Genomic DNA, 21,895 nt, shown 5'->3' on the forward strand with positions numbered 1-21,895 from the left:
TTGCAACCCATTTGATTAATAAAATGTGAGTTTTAATGGAAAAACTTTATGTTGTACTTGATGTTAACCCCTTAACTCCCGGTAGCAGAGGCTGCAGGTGCAGTCGAGCTAAAAATGAAAGTTTAGAGATTTTTTAGGCCAAAAATCTGGATAATGAAGCAGTGAATGTGCATGGATGGAAGTTATTGTGCATATTGTGAATATTTCTCTCTCCTCGCCACCTAGAAGCTGTGAGATTCTAATCCTGCTTTCTGTCTGTTCACCTGATGCTGATATTCATCACATATTGTTCCTTCTGTGTTTAGAAGGAAGCAGCTTCACAGCTTTAAATTCATCCTGCTGACTTTTTACCTTTTAGTTAGTAAATCCTGAACATTTCATCCTTCTTTCTCATAAATATGTGATTTTATAAATATATATGAAGAAATATTTTATCTGTTGTTGTTTAAAGAGAAAACTGCTGCTAAACCTGTTTATGTGTTTAGTGCAGGGGTCTGCAGCCTTTCCAATCCAAAGAGCCATTTTTCCCTCAGCCAGCTAAGTAAAACTCCTTTGGAGCTGCAAATGTTACGAGACCTTTTAAAAAGGCAACTTAATATATTTTTAATGAAGAGCCACCATAGAATGTTTGTTATTTTTGAAAAACCACATTTTTATTTCCATTTTTAGGTTTTAAAATAAAGAAAAACATAAAACCTTTATAAAAAGAAAATAAACAGACCTTCTTTTAAGGGATGTAGATATTTGTGGAAAATGATGTAAAGTTTAAAAAAAAGTCCATAGTTTCCAACCTAATGATACGAAAGATAGATTTAAAAAATTTTTTAGCCATGTATTTAGAGGCATTGTGGAAGGTCCAGAGAGACACTTGCAGTCGCAGGTTGGAGACCCCAGATGTCGTGTTTGTAAACCAAAATTTACTGCATGTTCTTTATAAAGCCGTAGGCCTTCTTTTAAAGGAAAGAGACATTGTGCACGTAACAATGCGATTAATCACAGCATGTCATGCGATTAATCGCGATTAAAAAATTTTAATCGTTGCCTAGCCTTTTCCACGATAGCTCTTAATACATGACCAAAAATGCTAAAATATAGGTTTTTAGCAATATTTCAAGTTTTTTTTCATGGAATAATCGCATTGAATTTCGGTAACATAATGATACTAAAAGTAAAGGGAATATACTTATTTTTAAAATATTTTTTTCTTGTCATTAGATTGGAAACTCTGGGCTTTTTTTAAATACTTAATTTTCCACAACCATCTATATCCCATAGAAGAAAGTCTGTGTCTTCTTTTTGCAAAATTTTTATGTTTTTCTTTATTTTGAAACCTTAAAATCGAAATATAAATGACTGACAGCAGTAACAGCCAATCACGTAACAAAAAACACAAGCGCTGAGCCAATGAGATCAGTTTAATAGTTTATGAGGCGGGACTTAAAACAGCACTGCTGCTGAGAGAGCGCAGTACCTTTCAGCTGTCTTGTCCCACGGAAATAATAGGGACGTGTCCCCATCATCCCTACACAATTCTACGCCTATAAATAAAAGCAGATCAGTTAAAAGTCAGCTGCAGATTTCCTGTAGAGACGCATGAGAACAGAAAAGTTTAACCTGGAAGTGTCTACGTTTGGTGAAATTTTCATCTCCACTGCAGCAGAACAGATAAATGCTGCTTCTCCATGTTTAGAATCAGAATCACAATCAGAATCAGAATACTTAATTAAGTCCACACAGTCGCTTCATACCAAAGAAGAAAGGATAAGATAAAGATAAAAATAACAATAAGAAAAATTACCAACAGATGCAGGATACATCCTGCCAGTGAGTACTATGATAGACAGTAATATGTAAATGTAGTGCAAAGTGTAAATGTGTAACAGTGGATGTTGTTGCCGTATGGAGGAGTTGTACAGTGTGATGGCCACAGGTAGGAATGATTTCCTGTGTGGTTCAGTGGAGCTTTGAGGTGGCATCAGTCTCTCACTGAACGTACTCCTGCGCCTGATCAGCAGGTTGTGAAGCGAGTGGGAGGTATTGTTCAGTATTGTCTTAATTATGGACAACATTTCTTCTCCAACACCACCGTCAGAGAGTCCAGCTCCATCCCACCACAATGTTACTGGCTTTGTGGATCAGTTTGTTTAGTTTGTTGTGTCTTCAAACCTCAGCTTGCTGCCCCAGCATGCAGCAGCATAGAGGATAGCACTGGCCACGACAGACTCATAAAACATCCTGAGCAGTGTTTGGCAGATGTTAAACCAACTTAGCCTCCTCAACAAATAGAGACACTCTGGCCCTTCTTGTAAAGTGCAGCAGTGTTCTTAACCTAGTCCATTGTATTGTCAATATGCACTCCAAGGTATCTGTAATCCTTTACCACTTCCACATTGACAGCCTGTACTGAAACAGGTGTCGCTGGTGTTTTGGATCTCCTAAAATCCACAATCAGTTCCTTAGTCTTTGTCACATTAAGCTACAGATGATTCTGTTCACACCATGTGACAAAGGAGTCAACAGCAGCAGGATATTCCACTTCATCTCCGCTTTGGATAAAAGCGTCTGCTAAATGACTGTAGAATAGAGTCATCAGAAACTTGTGAAGGTGGCAGGTCTCTGCAGTAGAGGCAGGCAAATGTGTAGAGGGGGAACAGAAAGGAGGAGAGGACAGTCTCTTGTGGTGCTCTAGCGTTGCTGACCACCGTGTCCAACACACAGTGCTGCAGGCGTACATACTGTGGTCTTCCGGTCAGGTAGTCAATAACCCAGGACACCAGAATCTGCTACCTGCTTTGCTGTCAGCTTCTTACCTAGGAGGGTTGGCCTGATGGTATTGAATGCACTGGAAAAGTAAAAAATACATAACCCTCACAGTGCTCGCTGACTGGTCCAGGTGGGTGTAGACATGAATGAGCAGGTAGATAGATAGATAGATAGATAGATAGATAGATAGATAGATAGATAGATAGATAGATAGATAGATAGATAGATAGATAGATAGATAGAAATACTTTATTCATCCCTTTGGAGAGCCCTCAGGGAAATTTGGGTACCAGCAGAAATACAACACCAACAGTAAAGCAGGACAAGCACAAGACACAATATATACAGGTACAAAGCAAAATAGAGGCAAATAGAATGCAATAAACATAACAATAATAACAATAACATAAGTTAAATAAAACAATATAAACAAGCATTGCACACCGTAGAGGTGGTACAGATTCCCAATTCACTATTGTACGTATAAGTTATTTCAACTGTTTGTATGAGTAAAAATTAATAAAGAACTTATTGTACATGTCTTGTATCAGGCTGACTGCACACCTCCCTCTCCCCCCTCCTTCTCCCCCTCCTGCCTAATGCAGAGTTGAACAGTTTGATGGCTCGGGGGACAAAGGAGTCTCTGAGCCGGTTGGTCCTACTCTTGGGGAGGAGCAGCCTGTTACTGGTCAGGCTTCTCTGTGCACTGATGACAGTGTGCAGAGGGTGACTGGCATCATTCACAATAGCCAGTAGTTTTTTTAGTGTTCTTCTCTCTGCCACTGTCACCAGGGAGTCCAGCTTCATGCCAACCACAGAGCCCGCCCGCCTGATGAGTTTTTCCAGCCTGTTAGCACACCTTTTTGTCATGTTACCCCCCCCAGCAGACAACAGCATAAAAAAGCGTACTAGCCACCACAGACTGATAAAACATCCACAGGAGTTTCCTGCAGATGTTTAAAGATCCCAGTCTTCACTTTGGCCCTTCTTGTACAGGTGATTTGTACAGTATGTCCAGTCCAGCTTGTTATCCAGCCACAACCCGAGGTACCTGTAGTTGTCTACAATCTCCACCTTGTCGTCCCTGATGGTCACTGGACGTGGTTGTGGGCTGGACTTCCTGAAGTCAATAACCAGCTCCTTAGTCTTTGAGGTGTTAAGCTGGAGATGGTTCATCTGACTCCAGGAGACAAAGTCACTGACCAGATTCCTGTACTCATCCTCTCCATCATCCCTGGTACACCCCACGATGGCTGTGTCATCTGCAAACTTCTGGATGTGACACAGCTCTGAGTTGTAACAGAAGTCTGAGGTGTAGAGTGTGAAGAGGAGGGGGGCCAGCACCGTCCCCTGGGGGGCTCCTGTGCTGCTAATAACAGTGTCAGATGTGGTGTCCTTTAGCCTGACGTACTGCGGTTTCTCTGTGAGGTAGTTACCAATCCAGGACACCAAGCAGGGGTCCACCTGCATCTCCCTCAGTTTGTCCAGAAGCATCAGGGGCTGGATTGTGTCGAAGGCACTTGAAATATCCAAGAAGAGGATCCTCACTGTGCCCCTCCCCTTATCCAGATGTACTTGGACACGGTGTAGGAGGTAGAGAATAGCATCCTCCACACCCACACCTGCGCGATAGGCAAACTGTAGGGGGTCCTGGGCCTGTTGCACTTGGGGCTTGAGGAGATTGAGGATGAGCCACTCCATCGTCTTCATCAGATGGGATGTAAGTGCCACCGGTCTGTAATCGTTCAGCTCACCAGGACGTTTTTTCTTTGGACCTGGAACAATACAGGATGTTTTCCACAGGGTAAACACTTTCCCCAGCTGTAGACTGTGGTTGAAGACATGCTGGAGTGGTTCCCCCAGTTCAGCAGCACAAGTCCTAAGCAGACGAGGAGGCACTCTGTCAGGGCCTGCTGCTTTCCATGGGTGGAGCGTCCTCAATTCTCCCCTCACCTGTTCTGCTGTTATGTGTGGAGGGTGTTGAGATGGGGGGAGGGGTAAAAGTTGGCAGGGGGGCTGCACAGGGGATGAAGTCAGGGAGGTTGTGTACTGCAGTGGGGAGGGGGGACAGTGGGCTGGTCAAAGCGGTTAAAGAAGATGTTCAGCCTGTTTGCTTCTTCCACTGTCCCCCCCGCTGTCATGGCCTTTGATCTGAAGCCTGTGATGGTGTTGACACCATCCCAGACCTCCTTCATACGGCTCTCACTCAGTTTATCCTCCACCTTCCTTCTGTAGGTGTCCCTCGCCACCTTCAGGTATTGTTTCACCTCCCACTGTGCTGATTGCATTTGTAGCATACCCTCCGAAAGATTGTAGACTCGACTGATGGTTTTCAACATTTATTTCAAACTCCATGAATTCTATTTGTTGAGACCAACGTGAGGACTGATGAGACAGAAATTACATTTAAGTTTAATTCGTCCCGAATTTCACCCACGTGAACAAAATTTAACGTAGCATTAGCTTACTGACACAAATAGTCAAACAAATATGACCGTAACCAAAACACCTTACTACTAGGGATAGGGTTGCTATCTATCTTTCAGCAATTCATTGTTAATTCACCGTGTTGCAAATATTTTTAAACATTATTATTCATTTACTCATTTACATTTTATCCTTACATTTTAGTAACTACTCATTCAATACTCAGTCCCTTTAAGGATAGGGGTGCCAGTCCCCTACAAGTAAACAGGGTTCCAGTCCCTGTAAAGGTGAGGTGCCAGTCCTCACCGCAGGAGGTTCCAGTCCCTTTCTAGTTTTGGGGTACCCCGTTGTATGTTTTATGTTTGTCTAATGTCTTATGAATAATAATTTATAAATATAAATATATAATTACAACAATAATTGTGGGGAAGAAAATAAATATATATATATAAATTGTATGTAGAGCAAACTGTGGTGGCTTTGATACACAGAACATAGAGCAACTGAAGATAATAACCTAAAAGTGTGGGATTGCACTGTCCTATTCTAGAACCGGACAGCAGCTCAGAAGGAGGTGATTTTGCATAAAGCATTGTGATATTTTTGCATTGTGAGTGTTTTCAGAAGCGTTTTGAGAAGCTGTGGTGATTTTGCATACAGCATTGTGATATTTCTGCATTGTGAGTATTTTCAGAGCTTCAGTGATTTTGCTATGGTATTTTGCATACTGTATTGTGACATCTTTGCATTGTGAGTGTAATCAGAGCTTCAGAGATTTTTCTGTGGTGATTTTGCCCGCAGCATTGTTGCATTTTTGCGGTGTGAGTGTATTCAGAGCTTTAGTGATTTTGCTATGGTAATTTTACATGTGACATTTTGACATTTTTCCATTGAGAACTTCATTGATTTTGCTATGCTGATTTTGCATGTGGCACTGTGATATTTCTGCATTGTGGGGGAATTATATTGTGGGGAGGCTTTTAAACACAGAGCTTTGAGTGTTTTGAAAAAAAAAAAAAAAAAACTCTCTGCTGTCTTCATTTAATTCCGGACAGTAGGGGATTGAGACAGCACACCTTTTACTGGATAAATTTTTCTGCTCTGTGGGGGAAATTGTATTGATTTCATTTCATTTTCATTTCATTTATTCATACACATCCATATTCACATTCACATGTTCTACACCTTTTCATATGGCTTAGCCAGGATCGTGTATAAATCAGGTCTCCTTAGGAAGCTACCTAAAGCTTATAAGCAGGAACCTGTATACATAATGACAATTTTAAGAAGAAAAAGAAGGAGAGAAAAATCATACAACATTAATGTACCGACAACAATAGTATTACATACTAAACACGCACACACACACACAAAAAAAACAAAAAAAAAACAAAAAAAAAAAACAAAAAAAAACAAAAAACAATTTCCCTAGGGCTAGAGAGTTTACAACTTAGGTATTGGAATGTTTGTATGAATTGATTAGAATGGTTTTTAACATCTTTTTAAAGGTGGAGATGGATTTTAACACTTTCAACTTGTCGTCGAGCTCATTCCAAATCTGAGGGCCCCTGCATACAATGCTCAGGCTGGTGCTAGCGAGTCTTCTTTTTTTACCACTGATGAGATGTTTGTTCCTGGTATCATGAGTATGGGCTGGGGCCCAGATTGGAATGAGCTCTGACAGCCTATTATTCATATTATTCACAATTTGGAACATTATACATGCATTTTGAAATGTATTTAGCTCCTTAAGTCGAAGAAGATGTAAGCGAGAAAATAGGGGGTGGCTGGGGGCATTAAAACTGGACCAAGACATGACTCGTACCATCTTCTTTTGTAGGGCTTCTAGTTTCTTTAGGTGACTGGGAAATGTGTTACACCATATGACATTACAGTAATTAATATGGGGCTCAAACAGGGTCTTGTACAGGGTGAGAAGTGCAGTTAAAGGAAGATAGTGTCTTATTTTGAAGAGCAGACCGACATATTTGGATAGTGTTGATATCAGGTGGTCAATATGGCTTTTGAAGTTAAGAGACTTGTCAATTAGAACCCCCAAGCACTTTGTAGAACTGACTTGTAATAAATTCTCATCGTTTACTTTCAGACAGATCCTGATTGTGTCAATTACTTTTTTATTTGATCTGAATACAATGTAGTTTGTTTTGCTGATGTTAAGGGAAAGTTTATTACACCTGAACCAGTTATCTATTTTATTTAATTCAGCATTTAAAAGAGTCTGTAGGTCTATTGAGTTTTTATGTGAAAGAAACAAGTTAGTATCATCAGCAAACATAATCTTATGTAATATTTCGGATGAATTTACAAAGTCATTAATGTAGATAAGAAAGAGCAGTGGGCCCAGAATTGAACCCTGGGGGACCCCATATTTAATTTCCTTATTTATTGAAATATGATTATTAATGCTAACATATTGTTGTCGATTGAATAGGTAACTTCTAAACCAGTTGTGTGGTGTTCCTCTAATGCCATAATGATGCATCTTCCTCAGTAGTATATCATGGTCGATGGTATCGAATGCCTTGGATAAGTCCAGAAAAATGCCAATTCCACACTCGCCTTGATCAAGAGCATCATTAATTTTCTCAACAAGATCCAGAATAGCCATGCATGTTGAATTCTTTTTCCTGAAGCCGTATTGTGAACTTGTTAGAATATGGAACTTGTCTAGGTATTCACTTAATCTATTGTACACAACTCTCTCTAGTACCTTTGAGAGAGTTGGTAACACAGCAATTGGGCGGTAATTGTTCATATTGTTTTTATCTGCAGATTTATAAATTGGAGTGATTCTGGCAATTTTGGTCATTTTCGGTACTACGCCATGAAGTAATGACAAGTTGATGCAGTGTGTGAGAGGTTTTACTATTATATGGGCAATAGCTATCAGGATTTTACTGCATATTCCATCTGCTCCTGCAGTGTAAGAGTTCTTAAGATTTATAATGATTTTATGGAGTTCTGCAGCATCAGTAGGTCTAAAAAAAAAAGGAATTTAAATAATTGCCAGAAAGATAGTTTTTGTAAGATAATCCTATAGGAGGTCTGATTTTGTTTGCAAGGTCTTCACCTATGGAAATGAAGTGGTCATTTAGGGTATTAGCAAGTAGGGATAGATTGCCATCCGTGGAGTCAGGTAACACTGATGACTTCTGACCTCTGTTTAGGACTTTATTTAGAATTTCCCATGTCCTTTTAGAATCACCTTGGGCTGCACTAATATGTTCTGTATAGTAGTTACATTTGCTTTTCCTTAAAATATGAGTAAGTTTGTTTCTGAACCTAAAGTATTTATTTCTATTTTCATCAGTGAGGTTTTTTATGTAGGACTTGTAGAGTTTATTTTTGTGATTTATAGAATTTAGTATCCCTTTGGTAAGCCAAGGGTTACAATTACGATCACTGCATGTGACAGTCTTCTCAGGAATAGAGTTATGAATAGAATTAATTAATTCGTGAGTCAAGCTGTCGTATGCAGTGTTGGGGTCACTAGCATCATAAACACTTGTCCATGATTTAGCCTCCAAGCTCTCACAGAGTTGCTGCAGGGTTTTCTCATTTAGTACTTTGATTTTTTTCTTACAACGAGCAGGTACGGGTTTACATACAAAGTTAAGGAACAAAACAAGGAAAGTGGTCAGATATGTCAGTAATGACTGTGCCAGATTCTAACTTTAAATTCCGAATATTTGTAATAATATTGTCAATGATAGACCTGGATGAATTAGATACTCTAGTAAAAGTATTTATGGTTAGAAAAAACGAGGAGGAATGTAGAGTGTTAGCAAACTCCTTTTTGATAGCGTCATCCTTGGAGATATCTATATTGAAATCTCCAAGGAGGATGCATTTATTGTTTTTCTTGTTCAATCCATAAAGAATTTCCTCTAATTTGGTATTGAAAATAGCAGGATTAGAATCGGGTGGTCTATAAATCACTCCAATAATAAGATTACAACCTTTACCAGTGTTTACATTAATAAAAAGTGAGTCAGACTGATCATCTCCCACACTTAAATTTTCACAAATATTGACATGGAATCTGGAGTTTACATATAAACATACTCCCCCTCCTGTTCTTCCAAGTCTATTCTTGAAATACAATTTATAGCCCTGTAGATGAAGAGCATCAATGTATGACCTTTCACATAGCCAGGTTTCACTACAAGCAATTACATCAAAACTGCACCCAGTGGCAGATAATAGAGAAACTAATTGATCATGATGTTTGGTGAGGCTTCTAATGTTAAAATGAATTGCAGAAAAGTTGTTGCTGTCCTTAAGATATTTAAGTTGTTCAGATTGTTGACTTCTGTTGTGTGGAGAATTAAAACCGGGTTTTGCGAATATCACACCGGACGCTGAGTGAACATTTTGACTGAAGCATCGCACTGGTGGAAACCTAGCGGTGTTAACACAAGCCAGTGGTCTGGTGAAGTAGGTTGATCTGTGATCTCGCAGGTGGTGTGAAGGTAGCAAACTCGGGGACACGATCCATTCACATACATCAGAGTCCATATTTTATAACATGTCTATTTCAGCAGAGCAAGTCCCTCCTGCGGAGGGCAAGAAGGATAACTTTTTAACCAGTCAGGCATTGCAGGCAAAGAAAAAGAGTTTGATTCTTTTTGGTCAGATTGTGTGACTAGAATGCAGACAAGCCAGGTGAATGTGGAAAACCCTGATCCTCGTCAGGTACTGACATGGTTTAAATGTGCTGAATCTCAGGCAGTAGGAGCTATGGAGGTAGTTAAGAAAGAAATGGAAAATGCGAGTAGGATTAATAAGGGTAAGAAGAAGAAAAAATTTGAAGAAGCCGAGAATTGGAGAGCTTTTATTCATCATATCTATATTACTACAACAGCATTGTATGCACTTCAGCGACACCAGCGTAGCAGACACGGGGAGTCGAGCTTCTCTCCCTCCCGTCCTGATCCACCTCCTTATCAGACCTCTCCAAGCCCTGCTCTTCAGGTGCCAATCCTTAATGTAAAAGGAGGATTTTTGGATTGTGAGGAGGCTCGGGAAGAGTCTTTGGCTTCTCATACCACTTTGTATCCATCACTTAGTCCTGCAGGACTTCTACATTCTACATCAAGGGAGCAGGGTGAGAGGGACAGTTCTAGCAGAAGGAATGTTACTAGTCAGCTTATAGACCACCCTCAGGAGACTGAGCACACGTCTTGCTCCCAGACTGAACCACTTTCTGGTTCAGATGGAACATTTTCTATGACAGTGGCAGGAGCTTTGAGTGCCACCCCAGTAAAAGCCAGCACGAACCCCTTTCTGCATCAGATGGAGGACATTTCTAGACAGAACCATCAACAGGTCACTCATGACTCCACTTCTTTGTGGCATTCTTCTCGGGACCCCGCTCCCTCTGCCAGCATGGCCACTTCTGACTTGATTACTTTTAAAAGCACAGAAAACATTTCTTCAGTGGAACCGCAGAGCTCTCTTTCCACCGAGCCACAATTGGGCCCACCATACTTTCAGAATATGCCACAGCGACTTGGAGGAAATTTTCCTCTGATGCAACATCAAGCTGGAGGCTCAGTTTACAAGCCTTATTCTTTGACAGATATGCATTCTCTTACTTCTAAGTTACCTGTTCTCACTTCTGGGGGATTGATGTGGTGGAACAAAATGATTTCTCTTACCGCAGGGACTCAATTGGCTCTGGGAGATGTGCGAGGGATGGTTGCCTCTTGCACTTCGACTCTGACTCTCAGAGAACTTGATTACTTGGCAGGAACTTTTACTCATCCTAATGACACCCCTTTGGGACCTTATGCTACTGCATGGTCAGCTGCACTTGACAGAACATTTCCCCCTCCTGCGGGTGATGTAGCTAAAATGACTTTCCAGAGAGACAAAGAGACACCAGAGGACTATGTACTGAGATGCATTACTACATACACTGACAGGGTGGGGCATCACCCCAGCCGTAGTGAGGTCCACTGTTCATGGTTTAAGCAGGCGTTTGAGTCTGGCCTCCCTATTGAGGTTAAGGACAAATTAGGTGACCAGCCTGACCTTTTCCCTTCAGAAGCTTTTGAGCGTTATTGCATGTTTGCTAAGCATCATCTTAATCAGTATGACAAAAAGCAGAAGGAACAGCAGAATCACAAAGAGGAGATGGAGGTCTCAGTGTTGAAGCTTCAGTTAGCAAAACTCAGAGATGATGTAAACAGAGAGAAAAAAGCTAAGCAACAGATGGTAGCCATGCCCCCTGCTCCTCCACTTCAGGCCCCGGTGACTGTAGCTCCACAGGCCCCTCCCCCAGCTATGCAGCAGTCCTATATCCTCCATACTCCGGCCCTCCTAGGGGGCAGGGAAATTTCAGGGGACGCGGTGGACCATGGACGAGGAAGGGGTGGGCCAGGACAGCAGGGGTGTTTCAACTGTGGACAGTTCGACCACTGGCATAAGGAGTGTACCTTCTCTCAGCCACTCCCACAGCAAGCACCCTATGCCTCTGCAGCTCCGCCCCCACCACCTCCTCCTGGAACTGGAGGGTGGATACCTCAGCAATAGGGATGCCCAGGAGGAGCCTATCCAGTCATGGGGGAGGAGGCAGAGCCCATGATGACCGTCAGAGTGGGTGGAAAGTTTGTGACTTGCTTGGTAGCTTCAGGGGCAAAATGGTCCACTTTAACCTCTGTTTCACCTGAACTTTTGTCCACTGATACTTTGGCACTCACTGGCTTCTCTGGGACTGTTCAACATCTGCCACTAACTGCTCCTCTTCCCACCGAGGCAGCTGGATATCATTTTGAACATCACTATGTTTCCTCTCCACACTGTCCTGTTCCACTGATGGGCAGAGACATCCTCACTAAGCTGAGGGCAAAAATTCTTTGTTCTCCAGATGGAGTGACTGTCAGATTCCCTAATGGAAATATAGTGGACTGCAACTCTGGTCTCATTCATTCTGCCTCACATGGACAATGGCTTCTTTCCACCCCTCCTGCTGCTGCACCCAGCATGCAAACTGACCATGCATGTATATATTGGCTTCTTTTGGATGACCTCACACCTTCACCACAGTCACTGCTCACCCTGTATGCTCAATGGTCCCCCTGGATCCATCACCATGCTCCCTACTGCCCCCCTCCTGACCCTCCTCACTGTACTATGGTATATGATCACTGGGACACCAGCACTGATTATTATCACAGATGGACAGATGAGGCTGTGGGGACCTGGGACCTGTCTGGCTCTGGCATTGTTTTGGGCCCCCAAGGTGTGGCTGCTCTAATTGATTTAACCCCTGAACAGTTATCCTTTTATGAAATGTCTCCTTCTGCAGCACCTCATGTCACTCTGGCAGTCAGTCCTACTCATTCTGCTAAAGATTTAGGCCAGGGGTGGGCAATTATTTTTTCCATGGGGCCACATGAGAAACAGAAAATATTGTGGAGGGCCAGGCCAAAAGGCTGAAGTCAATTATGCATAATATTAATGGTATTTCTTTATAAAAAGTAGTAAATACCATTGTTTTCTCAAGCTGGTAAGAGTAGACTATATGTTATAAATGAGCAAAAAGGAAAAAGTGAGGTTGCCTTACAAAAATGTGATTTATTCAAATTTCCCAAGGCAATGGTAAACAAAGTGTGAGCATTTGGTTTTTGTTAAACATTTGTGACTTATATTAGTTAACAGTTTCAGTCACATTCGCTCCAAAACACATTTTGAGTTTCAAATATTGTTGGAAAGAGGTTCTTAGCATTCTACAGACACACAGTATTGTCTGTAAAATAAAATCACTGAACTGTGATCTTGAGAAAGAGGTTTCAAAAAAAAGTGTCCCAGTTCACTGCTAGTTGCCTACATTTGTGGTCCAAACACCTTATTTCGTGTTTTTAAGCGATTTTTTTCTTGTTCAGTGAGAGAAATCTAGTCTCTGCTGGGCTTTAACAAGTGCATCAAAGTCAGGTTGAATGTCTGAGGTGGAGATGCGAAGCACAGCTGACAAATGATCATCAGTTAGAGAGGATCTATACCTGGATTTTGTAAACTTCATCACTGAAAATGTTTGTTCACAAATGTAGGTAGAGCCGAAGAGAACCAACATCTTCTGAGCATGTCTCCTCAGGTTTGGAAAGTTCTCCTCCTTAAGAGAAGAGTAGAAATCCAGCAGAGATCCAGACTTAAAGTGCTCTGCCAGTACTGCATCAGACTGCAGGTCAATGAGTTCCAGCTGCACATCACTGGGTGCATTATCCACACTGCAGGTAAAGGGAGAGGAAATCATGTGCATTTCATCCTCGATTGTTCTGAGATCTTCAAAACGCCTTGAAAACTCACCATGTAATGCTCCTAACATGGATGAGTACCTGCTGAGGTGATCAGCTGATGGTGTGACTTCCTTCAGGGTTTGCATGTGAGTGAGAGTGTTGCTCTCCAGTTGACTTGAAAGAAACTGCAGCTTTCTCATGAAGGCCTTCACGAGGCTGTGCATTTCATGAACAAAAAGGCCCTTGCCTTGCAGTTTGGTGTTCAGTTCGTTCATCAGTGCAGTCACATCAACAGCAAATGCAAAATCTGCCATCCAATCCTCATCTGAGAGCTCTGGAATGTCTTTGCCTTTCCTCTCGCAAAACTCTCGAATCTCTGCTTTCAAGTCCCAAACCCTCTTCAGCACTTTCCCCAGGCTGAGCCATCTGACAGCTGTGTGGTAGCCGATGTCACTATGCTCAGTCTCATGCTCCTCCAAAAGAGCGACAAACTGTCTGTGATTCATTGCCCGCGCCCTGATGAAGTTTACTATTTTAGTAACAACATCAGTAACATGGTTGATTTTTAGCACTGACTTGCACAACACATGTTGGTGTATAATACAATGCAAAAACACCAATTTTTGATCTGCATCGATTTCTGTCACTTTATCTTGCATGCGTTTCAAAAGTCCGACATTTTTCCCTGTAAGATTTGGACAACCGTCTGTTGTGACACCTGACAGTCTCTCCCATTTCAATCCCAGAGTGTCCATGCACGCATTTACCTCTGTAAAAAGATCACTCCCTGTCGTTGTCCCTTTCATCGACCGCATTGCAGCTAGCTCCTCTGTGAGCTTGAAGTCCGTTATACCCCGGACAAATACGAGCAGCTGGGCTGTGTCGCGGACATCACAGCTCTCGTCTAAGGCCAATGAGAAAAAGTCAAAACTTGCCACTTCACGTTGCAGCTGAAGCTCCAGGTTCCCCGCAATGTCCTCGATCCTCCTGGTCACGGTTCGCCTGGACAGCGGGATTTGCTCAAATGCGCCTTTTTTTTCAGGGCATATTAGTGCGGCAGAGTCCACCATGCACTCTTTGACAAACTCTCCCTCCGAAAACGGCTTACTGTTTTTAGCTATTTTGTGGGATATCACAAAGCTGGTCCTGGTCGCTGCATCTCTGGATGTGTGAAGCTTCGTAAAAAAGCCTTGCTGCTTTTGCAACTTTGCTAGCAAAGCTTCGGATGTCCGTTCCCTCTCAGCATCAGACAAGTTCTTGTATTTTTCCGAGTGTTTCTTGTCGTAATGCCGACTCAAATTGTAGTCCTTAAACACGGCAATCTCCTCCCCGCAAACCAAACACACGGCTTTACCTCCGACTTCAGTAAAAAAATACTTAGCAGTCCAATTTTTGTTGAAAATCCTGCATTCGGCATCTATCTTTCTTTTTTTTGCATGAGCGGACATTTCTGTGGGCTACAATCACCATGTCAACCGCGGGCACCTGTTCCTATACGTATTGTGTATGTAAAAAACAACTTCAAAATAAAAGCAATGCAGTCTTAGTCCATGCATGAGGTAACATGAGAAAATACATTTATTTTGTAATTTCCAATTAACCTTACGCGGGCCGGTCAAAGTCAACCAAAGGGCCGTATGTGGCCCGCGGGCCGTAAAATGCCCAGGTTTGATTTAGGCCCTATGTGTAAGCAGGCCTCAGATGCTTCTGACTGGGTAAACACTCAGCTGCCCCAGGTTTTGTTTTCTCCCTCCACCTCACTGTACAAAATCTGTTCCCTCATTCAGGACAAAGCTACACCTGAAACTCTTCTTTTGGACAGACAGCATGGTCGTGAAAAAACTGACCATCCACATATAGATTTCCTTTGCTCCACTCTGCCCTCTTCCCTGATCTCAGACTCATTAATCAGATAACCAAAACCAAACCACCAGCAGTCCCTAATCCTTATACCTGCCTGAACTCCATCACCTCCCAGTTCCAGTTTTTCTCTGTCATTGATCTGAAGAATGCTTTCTTTCACATTCCTCTCCACCCATCAGTTCAACCTCTCTTTGCTTTCACCTTCGAAGGACAGCAATACACTTATCGTGTTCTTCCTCAGGGCTGGGTTCTGAGCCCTGGGATCTTTAACCAATGTCTCAGGACTTTTCTGGAGGACTTGGATATTCCTCCAGGTACCACTCTCTTACAGTACGTAGATGACCTCCTAGTGGCTGGAACGGATATGACAAGCTGTCTTAACCTCACCATGTCCCTGCTACAGAAACTGGCAGACGGTGGTTTCAAAGTTTCAAAAGACAAAATGCAGTTTTGCAGACCTGAAGTTCTGTTTTTGGGACGTCTTATTTCTGGCCAGAATCTGACTGTCTCTCCTGATCACAGAAATGCCATTCTTCATGCTAACAAACCTCTTACTGTTCAGGACATGCTTTCTTTTCTTGGCTTAGTGGGATATAGCAAAAATCATATCCCCTCATACACGGAGCGCACCAGTCCTCTCAGAGACATGGTCACAGAGGCTGGTCACCGTAATCTTAAAGCCACACTCTCATGGACTACTACAGCTGAGGAAGCCTTCATTTCCCTTAAACAGGATCTGGCCTCTGCGGCTGCATTGGCCAGACCTGACTACTCCTTACCTTTTCACTTGGACACCTCATTGTCAGGAAAACATGCTCATTCTGTCTTATATCAACTTAAGGAGGGATCACGCAATATTCTCCGTTATGACAGTGTCACACTTGACCCCATGGAGGTCCGACAGCCAACTTGTGTCACCGCGACTGCAGCTGTCGCTGCTCTACTGGTGAAGTCTGCTCCTGTGGTTCAGTGTCATCCTCTCACTGTACACACTCCTCATGGAGTTAGAGCTTTGTTGGACTCTTCTGCTTTCACTCTCTCTCCTCTTAGACACACAAAAATTTCCCGCATTGTGTGTCAGCCCCATATCACCTTTGAGTGCACCCGTTCTAATGCTGCTGAGGCCTTCCCTGATGGAGAACCACATGACTGTGTGCCCAGAGTTATCTCTCTTTCATCTTTTCGCCCTGGCCTGTATGCCACACCTCTTTCTGATCCTGATCTCTCACTCTTCACAGATGGTTGTTGTTTCAGGGGCGCACAGGGGGAGTTAAGGGCCGGATTTGCAGTGGTCCAAGATGTAAATACACAGGGAAAAGAAGGACAGTTTGAAACTGTCCTAGCTGAAATCATCACAGATGAACACAAGTCAGCACAAAAAGCTGAACTAAAAGCTATAATTGCAGCCTTAAAATATGCAAAACATAGAAGAGTGAATATTTTTTCAGATTCTGCTTACATTGTAAATGCTGTACATATGGAACTTCCACAGTGGGAAAAAGGTGGATATCTGACATCCACTCACAAACCAATTAAACATGCCAAACTCATGAAGGACTTGGCACAGGCTCTCTTAGAACCCACAGAAGTGGCAGTTGTTAAAGTCAGAGCACACACGAAAAGCCAGGACAGGCAAGCCAGAGGAAACGCAGCGGCAGATAAAGCAGCAAAAAACGTCACTGGCTATCGACCACAGCTATTTCAGATGCTACTCTCAGACCAGGAGGGACTGAAGGAAATAGAAAAACAGGAATTGAGAGCATCACCAGAGATTATAAAAACTACTGTTTACTATTCATTTGATATTTAAATTTTTTCCTTTCTTAGACCTTTTTGGGAGCTAATGAAATTTTACATTTTTATATTCTAAAATTGTATTGTATTTTAATTATAAAGCAGCACTGTTTAAGCTTATAGGGCAAGTTTCTTATTTTATCCATTTTAGTTGTCTTTAGAAAAATAAATAAATAATTATAAAGTACCCCCTTTCCGAGATGGTTCGCTGAACCACACAAAGCTATAAATGACTCAGAGGATTGGTCTTATTTCCATACATTCCTTAAATGACAGATAATGAACCTGGACACTGTTGTATTTACAGCAAAGGCATTAATTTAACACTCTGAACAGATGAGAAGTCATATTCTCACTGAAAACAATTCAGCAGACTTTAAAATCATATCAGACATAAGTTTTATTTTAAGACAAAATTTGGAACTGAACCATGTTTGTTTTTTCTTTTCCTTTTTTCATAGCTGATTTTTAAGATGAAATTGATCTGTGGCTGCTGTTGTATTACACTAATCTGTTCTCTCTGTGAGCGTTCTATTCAGGCTGCGGTTGACAAAAAGCATTCTCCTCCACCGCCTTATTCAGCTCAGTTTCCCCTTCTGGAGGTCCAGTCCCTGCTGGACTCTGATGACCCCCTGGATGGAGAACTGTCAAGGGAGGACACAGAGGTTTGAGACCCCTTAACCATATTTTCTGCAGCGGATTTCCTGCTTAAAGATACAGACAGTACTGTGTTGGTTGATGAGGGTTTGAAGCTCTGGGAGACAAAGGATCTCTCGTACAATTGCTATGTAAGGGTTAACCTAGTTTAGTGGACTGAAGGGTTCCTTCAGTCCAACAGGGGGAGTTGTTGCAAATATTTTTAAACATTATTATTCATTTACTCATTTACATTTTATCCTTAGATTTTAGTAACATGCATTAGGCTCTGATTTTAATTAATAGAGCTACATTATATAGTGGTGCTGAGGTGAAAACAGCTTAATTATTATTATTCCTTCGCAGCTTACAGATAATGCATTCACAAACAGGACACAAACTCATACAGGGCTACTGAGTTCAATACTGAGAAAATAACAGGGACCTTGAAAATGTTCTGGATGTCCAGTAGGGAGTGGTTGTAAATATTGTTGTATCTCCTTACTTATCTATTCCCTTCAAGCAGAACGGAATTCACAGTAACTCAGAGAAATTATTAAAGAGCAGCCTTTGTGTGAAACTGTGAGAAAAAGTATAAGGGAGTCAGTAGAAAGGCAGAAAAAGATAGTGAAGCAGAGCATAGTATCTTTTTCCTTTCAGCTCTGACGCACCTCAGACGAAGGACCTGGAGGAATCAAATTCCCGGGAGAAGGAGGGACCACCTTGCAAAATACACATTCACATGAATGCGCACTACATGCACGCACATAGCCACAATGCATTGTATCACTATAAATGAGGAGGGTAACTTAGGTAGGGGGGTCTTTTGGCTGAACCGAAGGGTCCCGACACTTCGTGTATTAGTTGACCAGAAGCTAAGCTAACAGGCCTCCTCTTAAGAGATATGTATTGCTTTTTATTACTGGGCAGTTCATGTTGTCAACAGTAAGGGGTCGACTGTTGACTATGGCCATAGCTTCGTACAGCACAGTCCTCAATGAAGCATCATTAATTCTGCCTTGAGAAAGAGAGAAGGTAGAGCTCAGCACACTCTTGACAGTCTTTATCTGGCGCTCCCACACGCCCCCTGCGTGACTGGAGTGAGGTGCGTTCATGATGAAGTCACACTGTTTCTGTGACAGGAATGTGCTCAGTCTCATTGTGTCAAGCTCCTCTAAAGCTGCGTTGAGTTCATTCTTGGCACCAACAAAATTAGTGCCCTGATCACACTGAATTTGGCGGACTGCACCACGGATAGCAATGAAACATCGCAGAGCGTTGATGAAGGTGTCAGTGGACATGTCCTCTAGCATCTCAATATGAATGGCTCGTGAGCAAAAACAGGTAAAAAGCAGACCGTATCGTTTATGCTGTTTTCTTCCCTGTGTGGTCATGAAAGGGCCAAAGCAATCCATACCGCAGTATGTGAAAGGAGGGGAGGGCTCCACACGTTCTACAGGTAAGTCACTCATTCTTTGACCCTCTACATCTCTCCTGAGTTTATGACATGTCACACACTGATGGATGTATGATGCTACTGCTCTGCTCATTCCAGGAATCCAATATCCACTGGCTCTGATTTCATTAATTGTAAACCCCTTTCCTTGATGTTTCGTCTTTTCATGGTTGTGAGCTATTATTAACTCTGTCACATGGTGCTCTTTCGGAATGACAATTGGGTGCTTAAAGGAGTCAGTGAGAGATGAGTGGCGGAGTCGTCCTCCCACCTTGAGGAGACCGTCTGTGTCGAGGAAAGCATCAAGGCGGTGTAGTTTGCTGCAACGCTGTAGTTGATTACCTTTGCTCAATAATTTGATTTCTTCTCCATATGCTTGTCTTTGCAGGTTCTGGATTATGACACGCTCAGCACTTTCTCTTTCGCTCACTGTTGAAAGAGCATGTGATGCAATCTTTTTAGCTTGTCGAAGCAGACGGGCTACAGCTCTGGTAGCGCGGGACCATGATGAGAACTTGGACAGACGGTCGACAAGACTCATTATTTCTGTGGTTTTTGTTTGCAGGGCCTGTGCTTTTTTGACCTCTGGGTCCCCTATGGACAGGTCTGGCACCTAGTAATGCAACTAGTATAAACCGGAAACCAGTATAAACCGGAAACCAGTATAAACCAGAAATCAGTGTAATCTGGAAACCAGTATAAACCAGAAACCAGTGTAAAATGGAAACCAGTATAAACCGGAAACCAGTGTAAACCGGAAACCAGTATAAACTGGAAACCAGTATAAACTGGAAACCAGAATCCTGTTCCTAAATAACCCCCCCAGAAAAAAACCAAAAAAACCAAAAAACAAAAACATATCTCATGCTTCATGTGCACCACATGATTCGCGTACTGATGATTACGTACGGGAAGATTAGGTACTGTCTGCTGAAGATCCTGACAGTAAGAATCTAAAGTTTCTATGCCAGCTATTTGCATGTGTATAAAAAGCAAGTTAGAACTCATCAACTTCTAATTTTAACAGACGTGGAGCTGAAGCATCTGTACAGTTTGAGAGGAAATCTGTTCCTCGCCATTAAAAAAAGCCATTAGGTTTAAATGGGCGGTCTCAGGCTTTACATATCTGGGAATTAGTTTCCACAAACATCAAGAGCATCATAACTTTAGCTTTGATTAAAAGAGATTTAAATCGATGGTTTGATCTTCCTTGATTTTGGCTCGGCAGAATTCATATAATAAAAATGAATGTGCTTCCAAGATTTCTGAATCCAATGCAAATGCTACCACATCAGAAATCAAGGAGTTGACATAATATCACAGACATAAAACTGTGTGCGCGTCGCTAGATCGTTAGCTAGAAGCTGTTAACCAAGATAACCGGAAGCTTGGTCGTTTAGTTAGCTGTTCCTAGGTTAGCACAATGCTCTTAATTAGAGTTACAAATATTTAAATCTGCTCAGCGGGCTGTCAATTAGCTCATTATTATTATTGTTATTATTATTATGAGTTATTTTTTCTTTTAAGCTTTAATTTTCTGTGTTTGTCGTTGTCACGCAGTGTTGACAGAATTATTGTTTTTGTGTTGACAGATGCACCCAAATATTATTTCTGTTTTGTAAACATGTGATCATTCATGTTTTATGTTGTTGTTTCTATTGATTTGTGAATTTGTATTCTCACCTCCTAATTTGAAGAGTTACTGGCCCAGGTTTGTGTGACCAGACTAATTGTGGGTGTGTTCAATAAAGAGCCGTTCACTCACAGCTGTTCGGATTTTGTGAGCTGAGCGACTGAGAAGCAGTTTCTGTGTCCCGTGCTTGTTTTTCATATAAGATCTTGGGAAAGGTAGCTACTGTGCTTTCCACAAGTTTCTTTTAACTTCTTTTCTGACTCCACGCGTACCGTTGTGCAGTTTGGATCTGCCAACATGCAGACGTGTCGTGGGCTCCTTGGGGTGAGCTGGATGTCTGCTGACACGTGGCAGACATGTCCCAGCTTCTGGACCACATGAAGTTACAGAAACACATAAAAGGTAATCAGAACATGATGGCCAGTCGGTTTCCAGCAAGCAACCAACGCAGTCATTCAGACACGTTACAGGAAAAGTTAGAACTACTGTGAACTGAATAAAACTGAGTTAAAAATAACGCCTCCAAATTTAGCAATCACTAAAAATGACCCTTTTACTTACAGAGCTAAAATTTGCAGGATAAATCCCCTCAATCATGCCAGACACTTCAATTACTGCAACTTTCATGTATTTTTAAAAGAAAGCCTGCTAGCTGAATATGCATATCTGGAACAGATTAGTTAGCATCAGTTAGCATCTATTAGCACCAACTTGCTGAAGTGATTTTATAAACGGGTCTTGTCAAGTCTCTGATGGTTTGGTCTAGATTCATCAGTGCATCAGTGTACGGGATTTTTACATTTTTTCATTACCTGCATATTACACCTAAATATTTTACTTCAGCAGATGTCAGTCCCTCAGTTTATTTTCTATGAAATATAAATATGATATAGAGGCCGTCCAACATAACTGCCTGCATAGCAGACACCTGGTCCTCCCACATTTCCTTTCTAAATTTTAGGAGCGACGGCCGAGGAACTATGACTTTTTTTAAAAAAAATCTTTTTTAAACCGTTGGCTTTCACACTGTGGGAAGTCACTCAAAATGGCCTCTTTGCACTC

The 21,895-nt window shown here is 41.9% G+C and overlaps 1 protein-coding gene and 2 long non-coding RNA genes across 3 annotated transcripts in view; all 3 read right to left on the bottom strand.

Annotated features, from left to right (window-relative positions):
• Positions 1-13,247, bottom strand: part of LOC121634780 — a 15,802-nt gene extending 2,555 nt beyond the window's left edge. Inside the window, exons 1-2 of the long non-coding RNA XR_006009293.1 lie at positions 13,233-13,247; positions 12,343-12,346 (exon numbers count right to left, since the gene is read on the bottom strand). This is a non-coding gene — a long non-coding RNA (uncharacterized LOC121634780). The remainder of the gene's footprint in view (positions 1-12,342; positions 12,347-13,232) is intronic.
• Positions 3,660-5,556, bottom strand: LOC121634782. Its single transcript, XR_006009295.1, has 3 exons — positions 5,413-5,556; positions 4,034-4,035; positions 3,660-3,671 (listed from the first exon to the last, which is right to left on the bottom strand). It is a non-coding gene; the product is annotated as an uncharacterized LOC121634782 (long non-coding RNA).
• A 58-nt stretch (positions 13,248-13,305) lies between the features above and the next one.
• On the bottom strand, positions 13,306-19,057 carry LOC121635083 (general transcription factor II-I repeat domain-containing protein 2B-like). The gene is made up of 3 exons (XM_041978143.1): positions 18,796-19,057; positions 13,365-14,811; positions 13,306-13,327 (listed from the first exon to the last, which is right to left on the bottom strand). The coding sequence occupies exons 1-3, from the start codon at positions 19,055-19,057 to the stop codon at positions 13,306-13,308; spliced, it is 1,731 nt and encodes a 576-aa protein (XP_041834077.1).
• Between the last annotated feature and the right edge of the window lie 2,838 nt (positions 19,058-21,895).

The sequence above is a fragment of the Melanotaenia boesemani genome, chromosome 23 (assembly GCF_017639745.1).
Source record: "Melanotaenia boesemani isolate fMelBoe1 chromosome 23, fMelBoe1.pri, whole genome shotgun sequence".
NCBI classification, from domain to species: Eukaryota; Metazoa; Chordata; class Actinopteri; order Atheriniformes; family Melanotaeniidae; genus Melanotaenia; species Melanotaenia boesemani.